This window comes from Gossypium arboreum, chromosome 4, assembly GCF_025698485.1.
Source record: "Gossypium arboreum isolate Shixiya-1 chromosome 4, ASM2569848v2, whole genome shotgun sequence".
NCBI lineage: Eukaryota > Viridiplantae > Streptophyta > Magnoliopsida > Malvales > Malvaceae > Gossypium > Gossypium arboreum.
In genome coordinates this window covers 45,207,705-45,227,021 of record NC_069073.1, presented here as the reverse complement: position 1 = coordinate 45,227,021, position 19,317 = coordinate 45,207,705, and the positions used below count along the sequence as shown (strand labels likewise).

The following is a 19,317-nucleotide window of genomic DNA, read 5'->3' as shown; positions in this document are numbered from 1 at the left end:
ATAAGGTGACAATAAAGAATAAATATCCGTTACCGCGTATTGATGATTTGTTTGATCAACTAAAGGGAGCCTCGGTGTTTTCAAAGATAGATTTGATATCGGGTTATTATCAGTTGCGGATTCGAGATTCGGATATACCCAAAACTACTTTTAGAATGAGATACGGCCACTACGAGTTCTTAGTGATACCGTTTGGGCTCACTAATGCCCCTGCGGTATTTATGGATTTGATGAATCGGATCTTCAGACAGTATTTAGACCGGTTCGTAGTTGTGTTCATTGATGACATCTTGGTCTATTCAAGAGATGAGACCGAACATGCTGAGCACCTGAGATTAGTGTTGCAAATTTTACGGGATAAGCAGTTATATGCTAAGTTCAAGAAGTGTGAGTTCGGTTAAGGGAGGTTAGCTTCTTGGGTCATGTGGTATCTCGCATCGGGTATTCGAGTCGACCGAGCAAAATTTCAGCCATACTCAACCGGAAGCCTCCGAGAAATATTATCGAGGTTCGAGCTTGTTGGGACTTGCGGTTACTACCGAAGCAGTTTGTGAAAGGTTTCTCGATGATAGCCACACCCATGACGGCTACTTCAAAAAGATGTTAAGTTCGAATGGACGGAAAATGTCGAAAAAGTTTTGATCAACTCGAAAACTTATTTGACTAAGCTCAATTTTAGTGCAAATTAATCGTGCAAAGAGTTTGTCATTTATAGTGATGCATCCCTACTTGGATTGGGTTGCGATTGATGCAAGAGGGTCGAGTTGTAGCTTATGCGTCGAGACAACTGAAGCCACATGAGAAAAATTATCCGACCCATGATCTTGAACTAGCTGCCATCGTGTTCGGTTTGAAAATATGGCGACATTACTTATTTGGTGAGAAGTGCCATATATATTCGAATCACAAAAGTCTCAAATATTTGATGACTCAAAGAGACTTGAATCTGCGACAAAGACGTTGGCTCGAGTTGTTGAAAGATTATGAGGTTGTCATTGACTATCACCCGGGAAAGGCTAATGTGGTTGCAGATGTCTTAACTCGTAAATCACTGTTTGCCTTGCGAGCGATGAATGTACACTTGTCTGTTCTATCCGACAATGTACTAGTGGCGGAATTAAAGGCCAAACCCTTGTTGATTCGTCAAATTCGTGAAGCTCAGAAAGTCGATGATGAATTGGTTGCAAAACGGGCTGAATGTGTTCCGAATGTGGAATCAGAGTTTCAAGTTGATGATGACAATTGTTTGAGGTTCAAAAATCGTTTGTGTGTTCCAAGAAATTCAGAACTCATTTCGATGATTCTGAACGAAGCTCATTGTAGCCGAATGTCAATTCACCCGGGGAGTACGAAGATGTACAACGATTTGAAATGTCGGTTTTGGTGGCATGGTATGAAACGAGACATCTTCGACTTTGTTTCGAGATGTTTAATATGTTAACAAGTGAAAGCGGAACATCAAGTGCCTTCAGGGTTACTTCAGTCGATCACGATACCCGAGTGGAAATGGAATCGAGTCACAATGGACTTTGTGTCTGGACTGCCATTGTCAGCAAGCAAGAAGGATGCGATTTGGGTTGTTGTTGATAGACTGACTAAGTCGGCTCACTTTATCCCCGTGCGCACGGATTTTTCATTGGATAAACTAGCTGAATTGTATGTTTCTCGAGTTGTGAGATTACACGGGTACCGATTTCTATTGTGTCAGATAGAGATCTGAGATTCACCTCACGATTTTGGAAGAAATTGCAAGAAGCTTTGGGTACCAAGTTGCATTTTAGCACCGCTTTTCATCCACAAACCGACGGCCAATCCGAAGCGGATAATTCAGATACTTGAGGATATGTTGAGATGTTGCATCCTCGAGTTTAGTGGTTCATGGGAGCGGTATTTACCTTTGATTGAATTTGCATACAATAATAGTTTCCAATCAAGTATTAAGATGGCACCTTACGAGGCTTTATGCGGTCGAAAATGCCGTCGCCATTGTTTTGGACCGAACTCGGTGAAAGTAAAATTTTGAGTGGACTTGATTAAAGATGCTTTGAATGTAAAGTAAAAGTCATCTGTGAAAGTCTAAAAGCGTACCGCAGATCGTCGAAATCAGACGCAGATCTCAAACGAAAAGACATTGAGTTTCGTGGGGATAAAGTGTTTCTTAAAGTTTCGCTTTGGAAAAAGATACTCGATTTGGTAGTAAAGGCAAATTGAGTCTGAGGTTCATTGGACCATATGAAGTATCCGAACGAGTCGGTCCAGATTATGATCGATTGATTTTGCCCCGAACTTGAAAAGATTCACGACGTCTTTCATGTTTCGATGCTTGACGTTATAGATCCGATCCGTCGCACATAATTAGTCCATCGAGGTTGAAATTCAAGCCGATATGAGTTATGAAGAAGAACCGATTCGTATCCTAGCCCGTGAAGTGAAGGAGTTATAAAACAAAAGGGTTCCGTTAGTAAAAGTGTTATGGCTCAAACACGGGATGGAAGAAGCTACTTGGGAACCCGAGAATTGTATAAAAGAGCGATACCCAAACCTATTTACCGGTAAGATTTTTGGGGACGAAAATTTCCTAAGTGGGGAGAGTTGTGACACCAAAAATTGACCCTAGTCGGAAGTGGTTTCGGGACCGCTAAACCGAAGTCACCGAAATGTTTGAACGTAGTATTTATTGTCTAAAATATGTGATTATGAATGTGTGAAAGTTTTAAGTTTCGATTTAGTAAATTTCATGTGAATTTAGTCAATAGGACTTGTGTGACACTTTTGAAATGTGATAGGCTAATCTATAAGGATCTAATAGTGCATGTAATCAAAAAGGAGGGCTTGCATGTCAAATTTCCCTAAATCCAAGCCTAGTGGCCGGCCATGACAAAGAAATATGGGCAAAACATGTCATAGACATGTTTTGTTGGTGCATCATGGGAGGAAAAAAATAAAATAAGGAGTATGGGTAATAATGAAATGGAAAAAAAAAAGAAAAAGATGAAGAAAAAAGGGATTATGATGAAAACAAAGAAAAAAAATGTTCATCCTTTTTTCATCTCTTTTGGCTGAAATTCTCTAAGGAAGGAGGAAGGAGTTTTTGCTTCATGTTTGGTTTGGAAGAGGATTAGGAGGAGATTTGGCCATACTTGCATCTAGATTAAGGTATGTTTGAGGTTGTGCCATGAGATTTATGCATGTTCTTAGTTGCTAGCTTGAGTTCTAATTAGTCCATGGTTCAAAACTTTGCTATATCATGGGGATGATATTCGGCCAAGGTAGATTTTGTGTTAATGCCATTGCATGCTAAATGTGAAGCTTGTTAAGGATACATGTGATGGTGGATTGATGACTCTTGGATTTTCTTTTTAGCATTTTTGAGTAAGACATTAAGTTTTGGAATTGATGGAATGGAGAGTATGCTTAAGTTGTGTTATGAACAACTATGTGTTAAATCGAGGTTTGCTAAGCTAGCTATTAAGGTGAAGTGCAATGTTAGTGATTGATTAATAGTGTATATACATGTATGCATATTCAGCCATCAAATTAAGAGCATAGGTGATGATGAGTCTATGCTTTGTACATTCGCCATATATATATATACATGCATGTGTGATTGGATTATTGATAGTAGGGCTATAGCATATGGTTATGAGCCGAATAGCTAAGAGCATGAGGTAGCAAGATAAAATTTTACCATGCCGTTCCGTATGTCATAAAATCATTAAAATGTGAATATCAATATGTGTAGCAAAGCGGTTGAATGAGTTAATTTATTTGTTTAAGCTCAAGATCCTAAAGGAGAGGCGTCCAACAAGGGGAAATCGAAGGTCATCGAGTAGCCGACTTGGAATTATTTTACACCACACAAGGTAGGTCACTAAGCATATATTTTGTATTGATTTAAATAGACATAATGTCTATGTAGTTATGCCGAAAGGAATGATAAATTTATATACATGTATGTATGTGGTGATGAAAGTATTGAATGAAAAGAAAAGAGGTGAGATGCATCGAGTTGTTGATTTCGACACTAAGTGTGCGGGTATAAACATTTGTGATCATGAGAATGGCACTAAGTGTGCGGGTTTAAAATTTGTACAGCACTAAGTGTGCGAGTTTGATCATATAACACTAAGTGTGCGAGTTGATTATATAGCACTAAGTGTGCGGACTCACTATATGCTTTTGAATCACTATTGACACTGAGTGTGTGACATTATTGAGTTGATCACGGACAGCGGATCGGGTAAGTACCTTGAGTTCATGGCTAATAGGCGCTATGTTTATATTTGGAGTTGAGCTTGGTAAGTTTTGAACCTATGCGACAATTCAAATTGAAGTCACGTACATAAGAATTATCGTGGAATAAGTGAAAGGTCATGTAGATGTATGATTGTAACGAAAACAAAATGGTGTATAAAATGCCTCAAATATCCTATTGATTAGTATATGGAATGTGAATGTGTAACTTGGTATGAGATTGAATCGAAGGTCTAAGGAACTATGGTATAGTTCGGTTTGAATGGAGTAATTAGCCTCGCTCCATTTTGTTTCCTCTTGTGATAATGTTATTAATGGTTGGTAGTGCATTGCTTATGACTTACTGAGTTATATACTCATTCGGTGTTTGCTTGTCACCAATTTTAGGTTTCTTGGACTCGACTTTTTTCGTATTCGGGACCGTCATCGAAGTCATCACACCGGCTAACAACTTTTGGTATTTTCTTCGTAGTTGGTCTAGGAGTACATTTCGGCATGTATAGGCTATTATGCTTTGTTGAAATTAGTATGTAAACTTTTAGCCATGCAAAAATGGCATAAATGTTCAGTTGGAATTGGTTTTGTGATGTTTGGACACAAGTCATGGTTATAATTTGGGACATGCATGATGAATTATTAGTTAAATCAAGGAAAAGTCATGAAATAGGCATAGTTTGTTTTAGTAACAGATGCTGACAGCAGCAGTGGTGTGGATGTGAAAAATCACTAAAAATAGCAGGAATGGAATTAATAGTGAATAAATTATTTAAATGAGCCTTGATGAATCTACTTTCATATGGAAGAAACGAAACGGTCAAATGAGTTGTATCCTAAGAGATATTTAGGTATTCGTGAAACAGGGCCAGAACGGTTTCTGGATTCCCTGTTCCGACTTTGGAAATTAATTATAAATTAACCAGGGATAATTAGGAGTCATACCATATATGTATAGATTCCTCTTTGAGTCTAGTTTCTATAGAAACAAACGACATCAGTATTGAAGCCCTGCACAGGGAGATATTCAAGTTGTAACGCACGAAGGTCAGTGTAGTCGACCCCTGTAACATGGGAGACTTTAACTAATAAACTGTACTAATTGGCTTGACCAAAAATTCTAGAAAAAAATCTGTAGATGGACACATGAGTCTAGTTTCAGGGAAAAATTACGAAACTGATTTTCGAGTTTTGGAACTCCAGATATGATTTTTAAGGAGACAGTGATGCAGTAACCAGCTTGTCTGGAAATTTTTTTTTATGGACTGTGAAAACAATTAAGTTAAGTCTGTGTGCACCTTGTATTCGACACCGGTAACGGATTCGGGTACGGGGTGTTACAGGCTAAGTCTCGAAGGCATTTGTGCTAGTGACTATATCCGGGCTAAGTCCCAAAGGCTTTTGTGCTATTGACTATATCCGGGCTAAGACCCGAAGGCATTTGTGCGAGTTGCTACATCCGGCTAAATCCCGAAGGTACTTGGGTTTGGAATTGAGCGATCTTGCAGTAATAATTTCAATTAATACGCTCATAAAATCCAAAAAATAAGGTATGTTTCGTTTATGCGTCGGAAAAGTTAATTCCTTTTTAGATAATATTCGCTCTATTGATTAACAACTTCCGGCCTTTAGTTCGGTTTGATCCCCTGTGTATGAGTATACTGGTTGAAGTGTGAAGTAAGTATGATTTTGAGAATATGCATATATGCAATTATTCATTTGGTCATATGAACGCTATACTTTAGTCGTAAATAATTTCATTACTCAAAACTTACTAAGCATTAAATGCTTATTCTGCTTTTTTAATTCTCTGCTTTTATAGATTTTGTTCGTCACCTATCGGACTCGGGATTGTCAAAGTCGAAGTCGTCCACACTATCTAAGCCCTTTTGGTACTCTTTTAGTTGAACTTCGATAGTGGCATGTATAGAACTGACCTTTGTTGTTAATTAAGTACCTTTTGGTAATGTATACATTCGGATAGCCATGCGAAAATGGCTTATATATTTTGAGCATAGCATTATAATCATTTTGTATATATGGTTATTGAGTGGTATGGAAATGCTTGGTAATGTGTAGCCATTGGAATGGTTAATCATGATCATATTTGGTGCTATGTATGTCAAGTGGCTAGTTGAATCATGGAAACTATGAAATAGGTGAGATTTACCTTAAAGTAGATGCTGACAGCAGCAGTGATGTGAGTTTGAAAAATCACTAAAAATAGTAGAAATGTAATTAAATAATGAATAAATTATGTAATCGAATCTTGATGAGTCTATTTTCATGTGAAAGAAACGAAACGACCATATGAGCTGTATTTTATGAGATGTTTAAGTTTTCGTGAAACAGGGCCAGAGCGATTTCTGGATCCCCTGTTCTGACTTTGGAAATTCACCATAAATTAACCAGAGATAATTAGAAGTCATGCTTTATATGTACAGATTCCTTTTTGAGTCTAGTTTCATTAGAAACAAACGTCATAAGTATTGAAGCCCTGTACAGGGAGATATCTAAGTCGTAATGCATGAAGGTCAGAGTAGTCGAACCCTGGCCCGACCAAAAATTCTAGAAAAACATTTGTAGATGGATATATGAGTCTAGTTTCAAGGAAAATTTATGGAATCAGTTTTTGAGTTTTGGAACTCGAGATATGATTTTTAAAGTGACTGTGATGCAGTTAACCAGCTTGTTTGGAAATTTTAAAATGAACTGTGTAAATAAAGGAATTAAGTCTGTTAACACCTCGTGTTCGACTCCGGCAACGGTCTCGGGTACGGAGTGTTACAATTTTATTGGTATTAGAGCTACGGTTTAGTCGATTCTAGGACTACCGTAATACGTCCGGGTCTATCTATACATGCCATTATGTGTTTATTTGATAGTGTGGAGATTTCTGACAGTTAAAAATGTGTTTATTTATAGTAATGGATCCCGATCCCAACCGAAGCGGTAGTGATGATCTTGAGAGTGTAGCGCTTTGCTCAAGACAAGGGACAAATGGGGGACTCTCAACCTATTGCTAGTAATTAGAATGATAAAGCTAGACAGGCTTTTTATAGAGTGATGAATGGTTGGTTCAATCAGTATATTCGAACTAATACGGCTGTTCCACAACCTCCATTCCCGACTAATACAGCCCCCACACCTGCAATACCTCCGGTAACTGACCAGATAAGGTTAAATAAGCCCCTAGTTGACAGAATCCAAAAACACAGGGCTACTAAATTTAAAGCTACAGATAGCGACGATGCCAAGCAAGCTGAATTTTGGTTGGACAACACTATTCGGGTACTTGATGAACTATCTTGCACACCCGATGAATGCCTAAAGTGTACGATCTCCTTGCTACGTGATTCCGCCTACTATTGGTGGAATACGTTGATTTCTGTTGTGCCCAGAGAGCAAGTAACTTGGGAGTTTTTCCAAACCGAGTTTCGAAAAAAGTATATCACCCAGAGATTCATTGATCAAAAACGGAAAGAATTTCTTGAACTTAAACAAGGTTCCATGTCGGTTACTGACTATGAGCGAAAGTTTGTAAGGCTTAGCCGGTACGCGCGAGAATGCATTTCTTCAGAAGCTGTGATGTGCAAACATTTCGAAGATGGACTGAACGATGATATAAAGCTGTATGTTGGCATTTTAGAAATCAAAGAATTTGTGGTACTTGTCGAGCGAGCTTGCAAAGCCGAAGAGCTCAGTAAGGAGAAAAGAAAGGCTGATGTGGGAGCAAAGGAGTTTTGTAAGAGATCTTCGGGAAAGCCCTTTCAACAGTCATCGAACAAATTTAGAGATGATTTAGGCCGATCTAAAGACACTTCAGGCTTTTCTAGACGAGATCGTGATCGACCCCCTGTGAGTACACGAGTCACTTCGGTTGCCAGTGTTGGAAATGATCATCGAGATAGAACAGAGTGCCGATTTGTGGTAAATGGCATTCGGGAGTTGTAGATTCCATGACCGCTCTGTTATAAGTGCGGATCAGTGACCACTTTATTAAGGATTGCCCGAGACCGTCTCAACAAAATGTAAATCGAGTGGGAAACCAAAGTGCTACTATCGCTCGGGTAGACCATCTAGAAATACAGGAATGCTAGTGGTGGTTAGAGAGGATCTAGAGATGCTACAACCAGATCTGAGGCTCGTGCTCCTGCTAGAGCTTATGCTATACGCGCACGCGAGGATGCTTCCTCGCCAGATGTTATTATCGGTACTTTCACTCTCTTTGATACTAATGTGATTGCTTTGATTGACCCTGGTTCTACTCATTCATATGTATGTGAGACCTTAGCATCTAGTAAGACTTTACCTGTTGAGTCTACTGAGTTCGTAATTCGAGTGTTGAATCCCTTGGGTCATTATGTGCTTGTCGATAAGGTGTGTAAGAAATGCCCCCTAGTAATCAGAGGTTCCTGCTTTCCGGCCGATTTGATGCTTTTACCGTTTGATGAATTTGATGTTATTCTCGGTTTGGATTGGTTGACCGTACATGATGCAATTGTAAATTGCAAAAGTAAGACTATTGATTTGAGGTGTGCAAATAATGGGATAATCCACTTGCCAACAATAATATCCTCGATATTAGCTCAAAAATATGTGAGAAAGGGGTATGAAGCATACCTTGCATACGCATTGATAATAAAGAGTCGAAAAAGAAACTTGAATCGGTACGATGGTTTATGAATATCCGGATGTTTTTCCCAAAGAATTACCGGGTTACCACATTGCTCAGAAGTAGAGTTTGGCATCGAACTTGTACAGGACTACACCGATTTCGATAGCTCCGTATCGTATGGCACCAACGGAATTAAAGGAATTGAAAGCTCGCTTGCAAGAGTTGATGGATAGAGGTTTCGCCGACCGAGTTTCTCACCTTGGGGTGCACCAAGATTGTTTGTGAAAAGAAGGACGGAACCATGAGGTTGTGCATCGACTATCGTCGGTGAATAAAGTGACAATAAAGAATAAATATCCGTTACCGTGTATTGATGATTTGTTTGATCAACTAAAGGGAGCCTCAGTGTTTTCAAAGATAGATTTGAGATTGGGTTATTATCAGTTGCGAGTTCGAGACTCAGATATACCCAAAACTGCTTTCAAAACGAGATACGGTCACTACGAGCTTTTAGTGATGCCGTTTGGGCTCACTAATGCTCCGGCAGTATTTATGGATTTGATGAATCGGATCTTCAGACCGTATTTGGATCGATTTGTAGTCATGTTTATCGATGATATCTTGGTCTATTCGAGAAATGAAACCGATCATGTTTGAACACACAGGATTAGTGTTGCGGGTTTTACGGATAAGCGCTTATATGCTAAGTTCAAGAAGTGTGAGTTCGGTTAAGAGAGGTTAGCTTCTTGGGTCATGTGGTATCTGCATCGGGTATTCGAGTTGATCCAAGCAAAATTTCAGCCATACTTAACTAGAAGCCTCTGAGAAATATTATTGAAGTTCAGAGCTTTTTGGGACTTGCCGGTTACTACAGACGCTTTGTAAAGGGTTTCTCGATGATAGCCACACCAATAACGAAACTACTTCAGAAAAATGTTAAGTTTGAATGGACGAGAAAAGTGTCGAAAGTTTCGATCAATCGAAAACTTATTTGATCAAGCTCGAAGACTAGTGCAAATTCGAATCGTGCAAGGAGTTTGTCGATTCATGATGATGCATCCTTACTTGGGTTGGGTTGTGTATTGATGCAAGAAGTTCGAGTTGTAGCTTATGCGTCGAGACAATTGAAGCCACATGAGAAAAATTATCCAACCCATGATCTCGAACTAGCTGCCATCGTATTCGCTTTGAAAACATGGCGACATTACTTATTTGGTGAGAAGTGCCATGTATATTCGGATCACAAAAGTCTCAAATATTTGATGACTCAAAGAGACTTGAATCTACGACAAAGACGTTGGCTTGAGTTATTAAAAGATTATGAGCTTGTCATTGACTGTCACCCGGGAAAGGCTAATGTGGTTGCGGATGCTTTAAGTAGTAAATCACTGTTTGCTTTACGAGCGATGAATGTACACTTGTTTGTTCTATCCGACAATGTGTTAGTAGCTGAATTAAAGGCCAAACCCTTGTTGATTCATCAAATTCGTGAAGCTCAGAAAGTCGATGATGAATTGGTTGCAAAACGGGCTGAATGTGTTTCGAACGTAGAATCAGAGTTTCAAATTGACGATGACGATTGTTTGAGGTTCAGAAGTCGTTTGTGTGTCCCAAGAAATTCAGAACTTATTTCGATGATTCTGAACAAAGCTCACTGTAGCCGAATGTCAATTCACCCGGGGAGTACGAAAATGTACAACGATCTGAGATGTCAATTTTGGTGGCATGGTATGAAACGAGACATTTCCGATTTTGTTTCGAAGTGTTTAATATGTCAACAAGTGAAAGCGGAACATCAAGTGCCTACAGGTTTACTTCAGCCGATCATGATACCTGAATGGAAATGGGAACGAATCACGATGGATTTTGTATCTGGGTTTCCATTTTCGGTAAGTAAGAAAGATGCGATTTGGGTTGTTGTTGATAGACTGACTAAGTCGACACATTTTATTCCTGTACGTACGGATTATTCACTGGATAAACTAGCTGAATTGTATGTTTCTCAGATTGTGAGATTACACGGGGTACCTATTTCTATTGTGTCGGATAGAGATCCGAGATTCACCTCGCGATTTTGGAAGAAATTGCAAGAAGCTTTGGGTACTAAGTTGCATTTTAGCACCGCTTTTCATCCACAGACTGATGGTCAATCCGAGCGGATAATTCAAATACTCGAGGATATGTTGAGATGTTGCATCCTTGAGTTTAATGGTTCATGGGAGCTGTATTTACCTTTGATTGAATTCACTTACAACAATAGTTTTCAATCAAGTATTAAGATGGCACCTTACGAGGCTTTGTACGGCCGTAAATGCAGTACACCATTGTTTTGGACCGAGCTCGGTGAAAGTAAAATTTTCGGAGTTGATGTGATTTAAGATGCTGAGCAGAAAGTAAATAATTTGTGAAAGTCTGAAGGCAGCATTAGATCGTCAGAAGTCGTACGCGGATTTAAAACGAAGAGATATTGAGTAACAAGTGGGAGACAAAGTGTTTCTTAAAGTTTCACCCTGGAAAAAGATACTCAGATTTGGCCGTAAGGGCAAACTAAGTCCGAGGTTCGTAGGGCCGTATGAAATATCCAAATGAGTTGGTCCAGTGGCATATAGATTGATTTTACCCCCTGATCTCGAAAAGATTCACAACGTTTTTCATGTTTCGATGCTTCGACGTTACAGATCTGATCCTCCACACGTAATAAATCCCTCCGAGGTCAAAATTCAAGCCGATATGAGTTATGAAGAAGAACCGATTTGTATCCTAGCCCGTGAAGTGAAAGAGTTGTGAAACAAAAGGGTTTCGTTAGTAAAGGTGTAACACCCCGTACCCGAGACCGTTGCCGGGGTCGAACACGAGGTGCTAACAGACTTAATTCATTTATTTTCACAGTCCATTTTAAAAATTTCCGGACAAGTTGGCTAACTGCATCACTGTCAACTTAAGAATCATATCTTGAGTTCCAAAACTTGAAAACCAGTTTCGTAAATTTTTCCTAAAACTAGACTCATATATCCATCTACAAATTTTTTTCTAGAATTTTTGGTCGAGCCAATTAGTACAGTTTATTAGTTAAAGTCTCCCTGCTTGTGGTTCACTACTCGACCTTCATGCATTACGACTTAGATATCTCCCCGCAGGGCTTCAATACTTCTAATTATCTCGGTTAATTTATAGTGAATTTCCAAAGTCGAATAGGGATCTAGAAATCGCTCGCCCCTGTTTCACGAAAACTTAAACATCTCATAAAATACAGCTCATATGATCGTTTCGTTACTTTCATATGAAAATAGATTCATCAAGGTTCGATTACATAATTTATTCACTATTTAATTCCATTCCTACTATTTTTAGTGATTTTTCAAATCCACACCACCGCTTTGTCAAGATTCTGCTTTTAAGGGTAAACTTTACCTATTTCATGGTTTTCCATGAATCAACTAGAATTTGTCATTCAAAGCACCAAAATGGTCATGATTAACCATTCCTATGGCTAATCGTTACCAAACATTTCCATACCTCTCAATGAACAACATACAAAACGATTATAATGCTATGCTCAAAGTATATATAAGCCATTTTCGCATGGCTATCCAAATTTATACAAAACCAAAGGGTACATGACCAACAACAAAAGGGTAGTCCTATACATGCCATTTTCGAGTTCGACCAAAAGTGTACCAAAAGGGCTTTGATAGTTTGGGCGACTTCGACTTTGACACTCCCGAGTCCGATAGTGGTGACGAACCAAAATCTATAAAATGCAGATTTATAGAACGGAATAAGCATTTAATGCTTAGTAAGTTTTGAGCAATGAAATTAGGCACAATTGAAGTATAGCATTCATATGACTAAACGGATAATTCATATACACATATTCTCAAAATCATTCCTACTTCACATTTCCAACCCTTATATTCAGACATAAGGGATCAACTTAACCAAAGGCCGGAAGCTTATTAATCGACTGAGCGAATAATATTTAAAAGGAATCAACAATTCCAATGCATATACAAAACATACCTCATCATTGGGATTTTACGAGCGTATTAATTGAAATTATTACAGCAAGATCACTCATTCCCAAACCAAGTACCTTCGGAATTTAGCCGGACATAGCTACTCGCTCAAATGCCTTCGGGACTTAGCCCGGTTATCATCCGAATATTCATGCACATATCCATAAATCATGACACATCTATATTTCATTTTCATAATTAGAATTCAAACATAAGTCACTTATCAAGCATTACCATTTTCGGCTCAATAGCCACATACAAGAGCATGATTGTGATTTGCTTATAACATGATCTAATCGAATCATAATCTAAGTTCCATTACTCGAAAACTTACCTCGGATGTTGTCGAACGATTTTGACGGCTACTCGATCACTTTTTCCTTCCCTTTATCGGATTTAGTTCCCCTTTGCTCTTGAGCTTAATTTAACAAATAAATTGATTTAATCATTTGAACATCAAAAAGAGAAACTCAAGGTACTTAGCCCATAAATACATTAGACATTAGAGTCACATATATATGAAATCATGAATCAAACTCAACATATTAGCCCACACTCTCTTTTAGCCGATTATCTAAGCCAAGATAAAAGCATCAATATGCTTGCCTCTAACCGAATACATGCAACACCAATCTATCTCATGTGGCCGAATATGCATGTCTATGTTGAGGCCAATTATATACTTAATACATTCTACAAATATGGTTACTTGTATTGACTAAATACCATTTTGTTTCAAGTTCAAAACTCGGCTAATACCATATATACACTAGTAATCACATACTAACATTTGCACTTCACCTTAATAGCTAGCTTAGCAAACCTTAATTTAACATATAATTGTTCATAACACAATTAAAGCATCCTCTCCATTCCATCGATTCAAAACACATACATTACTCAATAATGTTCAAAATCATATTCGGCCTTAGTACACCCTTGTTAGCCGATTTTTCTTCATTTAGCAACTAGTGCACATATGTGCTCATTTGCTACACTCTACTTCACCTAACTACCCTTTCTCATCCAAATAACATGAACAACATTTACTCTTGACATCAAGCATTCTTTAATTCGGCTATTACTAGTATGAGCTTTAACCACTCATATTTTTAGAAAGACCAAGTTCTTTCCTCAATACATTCATCATCAAGATTCAAGTAAAACAATCAAAATTCCTTCCCTTATAACATAGCCGAAGGCTCTATTCACCCATCAATAGTGGAAATTTTTGCATGGGCTAAGCAAGAACCATGATAATTTACCTAAAACAAGTAATTATTTCACAATTTCAACACAATATACTAACCTTCCTAAGGATTCAAGTGACCGAAATTCTTCCCCTCCTTTGTTTCTTCTATTCGGCCTAAGTATTCGCTCAGTTGATAAATGAGCTACCGGCCTTTGGCTAAGTTGATCTTTGTGTATGAATATAAGGGTTGGTAATGTGAAGTAAGTATGATATTGAGAAATTGTGCATATGAAATTATCTGTTTAGCTACATAAATACTATACTTTGGTTGTGTCTAAATTCATGACTCAAACTTACTAAGCATTAAATGCTTACTCTGTTTCTTTGATTCTCTGCTTTATAGATTTTGGTTCTTCACTATTGGACTGGGATTTTTGAAGTCGAAGTCGCCCACACTATCAAAGCTCCTTTTGGTATATTTTTGGTTGAACTTTGAAATGGCATGTATAGGACTACCCTTTTGTTGTAGGTCATGTACCTTTCGGTTACTGTAAGTTTGGATAGCCATGCGAAAATGGCTTAAGTATACTTTCGCATGGTATTATAATCATTGTATGTTGTTCATTAAGAGGTATGGAAATGTTTGGAAACGATTAGCCATTGGGATGGTTAATCATGATCATATTTTGTGCTATTTATGTTAAAGGGCTAGTTGAATCATGAAAACTATGAAATAGGTAAAGCCTACCTTAAAGACAGATCTTTGACAATTTGCAAAGGACGTGGATGTGAAAAATTACTAAAAATAGTAGGAATGGAATTAAATAGTGAATAAATTATGTAAACGAACCTTGACGAGTATATTTTCATAGGAAAATAACGAAACAATCATATGAATAGTATGTTAAGAGATATTTAAGTTTTCGTGAGACAGGGCCAGAACAGTTTCTAGAGTCCCTGTTCCGACTTTGGAAATTCATTATAAATTGACCAGAGATAATTAGAAGCCATGCCATATATTTACAGATTCCTTTTCTAGTCTAGTTTCTGTAGAAACAAACGACATCAGTACTGAAGCCCTGTAAAGGGAGATATCCAAGTCGTAATGCGCAAAGGTCAGTGTAGTCAATCCCCGTAACATGGGGAAAATTAACTAATACACTGTACTAATTGGCCTGACCAAAAATTCTAGAAAAAAATGCATACATGAGTCTAGTTTCAGGGAAAAATCACGAAACTGATTTTTGAGTTGTGGAACTCAAGATATGATTTTTAAGGTGACAAAGACACGCTTAGCCTACCGTCTGAAATTTTAAAATGAACTGCAAGTAAGTGGATTAAGCCCGTTAACCCCTCGTGTCTGACTCCGGCAATGGTCTCGGGTATGGGGTGTTACAGCATCACTAGGAACTCGTAATGACCATAACGAGTCCTAAACTCTATTTTATACACATCAGCTTCCTTAACCTTTAGCTGATGATACCAAGATCGAAGATCTATTTTGGATAACACAGCAGCTCCCCGTAACTGATCAAATAGATCATCAATCCTCGGCAAAGGGTACTTGTTCTTGATAGTCAGCTTATTCAGTTGACGATAGTCGATGCACATGTGCATGGACCCATCCTCCTTCTTCACAAACAAAATTGGTGCTCCCCACGGAGACACACTAGGTCGAATGAACCCTAGGTCTAACAGCTCTTGAATTTGAGCCTTTAACTCCACTAGCTCCTTTGGTTTCATACTATATGGGGCGATGGACACAGGAGCTGACCCTGGTAGAAGCTCAATTCCGAATTTGAACTCTCGGTCTGGAGGCAAGCCCGGCAGCTCTTTTGGAAAAACATCTGTAAACTCCTTAACAGTTCTAACATTTCCAACAGTAAGACTTTTAGTCTCAGAATTGCTAACATACGCGAGGAAAGCCTCACAACCCTTGCGGACCAGCTTCTCGGCCCTTAACGTTGATATTACATTACACAAATAATCCATTCACTCCTCTATTACAACCACCTCCTCATCCTCTAAAGTCCTCAACATCAATCGCGTAGCAGCACAATCCAACTTCGTACGATGCTTCACTAGCCAATCCATGCCTAAAATAATATCAAATTCCCTGAATGGCAGTTCCATCAAATTTGTATTAAATACGTCCCCTTGAACTTCTAAAGGCACACCCTTGAACAACTTATCCACTCTGACTGATTGTCCTAGCTGACTCAACACCGTCATTTCACTAGCAGTGCTCTCAGATTGAATACCCAACATTCCAGACATAGTGCACGCAACATACGAATACGTGGATCCAATATCAATTAAGGCAACATAAGGCAAGTTATAAATCAAGAACGTACCGGTTTTGACATAAGGGGTGTCACCATCCTCTCAGCGACGAGCAGCATAAACCAAGGCTGGTTGTGTTGCCTCAGTATTACCTGTGCCCCTGCCCAGTGCGCCACGTCCTAGTCCAAACCCATTTCCACCTCTAGCCAGTCCACGACCTCTCAAAGGCTGACCACCCCTTCCAGGTTCAACATGACCCTGTACTATGACTTGCATCTGAGTAGGCCTCTGAGGACAATTCCTAACTTGATGCTCTATGGATCCACATTTGAAACTCGCTCCAATCTTTTTCCAACACTCACCCAAATGAGATCTTCCACAATCAGCATAGGGTTGCGGTCTTATAGCAGCAACAGGACCTCTAGCTTGAACTGGCCCATCCAACTTGGCCCTCTTAAAAGGCCTACCTCCAGAACTTGATGATCCAAATTCTATCTTAACTCTGCCCCTATCGTTCTCTCGGTTCTGGCACTCAGAGCGCTTCACGTCTTCAGCAATCTTTGCTTTCTCGACAAGGGTAGTAAAGTCTCGCTCCCTCTGTAGAGCTATCAGAATTCCCAATTCATTGCAAAGTCCATCTTCGAACCACACACAGTGTGCACAAGCATAACGACTCAACCGCAAAAACTTCGCCTCATAAGCCGTCACAGTCCTGTTCCCTTGGGTCAGGTTCAGAAATTCCTTCTTTCGGGCGTCCACATAACTTGCACCCACATACTTCCCTTGGAAGGATGCTTTGAAGAAATCCCATGTCAGACGATTAGCTTGTGTACCTTCCCTCACAGTGAGCCACCATTGATAAGCCTCGTCTTGCAGTAACGACACTGCCCCTTTCAGTTTCTGTTCCACAGTACAGTCAAGATCATCCATAATCCTCTCCGTAGCCTCTAACCAATATTTTGCCACATTCGAGGCTACTCTAGAGACACCTCTAAAGATCTCCGCCCCATTGGATCGGAGTCGCTTAGAAATTGACCCTCGGGCCATTGACCCTGTACTCACTCTAGCAACCTTTTCGAGAACCCGCAGTATTGCCTGAGATAGGGCATCATCTCTAATTGCTCGATATGAGACCCGGTCTTAGTTACCGGTGAAGCTGGTGTCTCCCTAGCAGGCATGTGACCCGAAGCTGAAGACCCAGCCCTAGCACTCCCTCGGCCTCTACCACGGCCTTGCGTACCCCTTCCACAAGTACCTCTAGAGCTCATATCGATACGCGCTTTATCTGGATTGTAAAGTTTTATGCCATCAGTTCATAATTCCAGTTTATTATTAGAACATATTTTATGATAAACAATATTCAGAGTTTTATTCTCACAGATCGAAATTTTGCTACCAATATCGGTCTTCTACAGTCTCAGTTTGCTCAAACCAAAGATTTAATGCTACCAACTATAACAGTTTTCCAGCATTACACTTACAACAATAGATACTAGCAGAGAACTTACAATTTTGGTGCCGGAGACTCGGTGTGCCATACTTTCCTGAACTATATTTCAAACACCTTACAGAATTTGAAAACAACCTTATTATTTACCAAAATTTTGAAACCCAATCCACAGCCGAGTTTCGCAACCTGGCTCTGATACCACTAAATGTAACACCCTAAACCCGGCATAGACGTTATGGCCGAAACTGGTGTGTCACATCAAATCATTTTTCAAAGTTGATCTTTCCGGTAAAAATCCGTTACTAAATCTAAACCCATTTATTATTGTTTAATTAAAATTCACGTCAAAACATGTATGTTACTTTAGTTAAAATCGCAGAAGCATTTTGGAAACTTTCTTGTTGGAACCTCATGTTCCTTAGAAAATCATGCTATTTTGAAAACTCGCGTTTTCCTAGGCTAGCAGTTTAATATAAGAAGCCTCAATCCAAATTAAAACTTAAAACCCACCAACGACCTTACTACATAAATTAAAACCCAAAACGAAAATCTATTAGCAATTTAAAGAAGGAGAAAGAGTAGTGTGGCCATCCTTGAGTCCCTTGCAGCTCCAAACCATCTAAGCTTAGGGATTACCTGTACAGTTAGAAATAGAGTGAGTTTACAAAAACTCAATGTGTAATCCCAATAACAAACATATAGTAAACAACACAAGATCAAGATGCAGATCAGGCCAAAGCCCTATTCAAGAATGATATTATCCGCCTTAGCCCTATACAGTAGCATTGTGGACATAAGCCCAATACAGTATCAGCAAAAAAGCGTAATGCAACCCATCCCATACCAGCCAGCACACCACCCGTACCAACCAACACACCTGTGGGGATATCAGTCGACCCACCTAACCAGTACACCAATATCGCAGAGAAAGCTACCAAGAATAATAATAACGCAAATAGTCAAGATGTAATAATAAGCGTGGTAAACCACTAGTAATAATCATCGTGATATAGTCACCAGTACAGTACTCCCTCCAAATCATATACCCATCCCCATGCAGTATTTCATATCATAATTATTAAGTGTATGCAGCATGTTGTAATCACAACCGGTTTCATAATATCAACACACATCAGTTAACCTATTGCTAGGACATAATAATCATTTCGCCAGCCAGGGGTAAAATCGTAAATTTTTACCCCTCAGGGTATTTCGGTCATTTAACCATTATAGGATCCTGATACCATTAACGACCTCTTGGAGGGTCTTTGGTCATTACAAATAACTCAAATAATCCATATGGCCAAAACAGTGCCAATGGGCCTTAGGCCCATCCTCGGCCCAAGTGGGTCCACAGGCTCGTATGGCCTATCTAGTCCTTTTTCGATCGCGACTATACGATTTCACAACCCAAACCATAGTCTGGCACCTACCGCACAAATTTTTCCGTGTAGGCCCCTAAGCCCATTAGCCCACATTGCTCATCTCGGCCCTACGAGGCCCAAAAGTA

General features: G+C 39.2%; 1 protein-coding gene across 1 annotated transcript; it reads right to left on the bottom strand.

Annotated features, from left to right (window-relative positions):
- Window positions 1-16,459: 16,459 nt before the first annotated feature.
- LOC128291575 (uncharacterized) lies at window positions 16,460-17,404 on the bottom strand. Its single transcript, XM_053026757.1, has one exon. The coding sequence runs from the start codon at window positions 17,402-17,404 to the stop codon at window positions 16,460-16,462; it is 945 nt and encodes a 314-aa protein (XP_052882717.1).
- Between the last annotated feature and the right edge of the window lie 1,913 nt (window positions 17,405-19,317).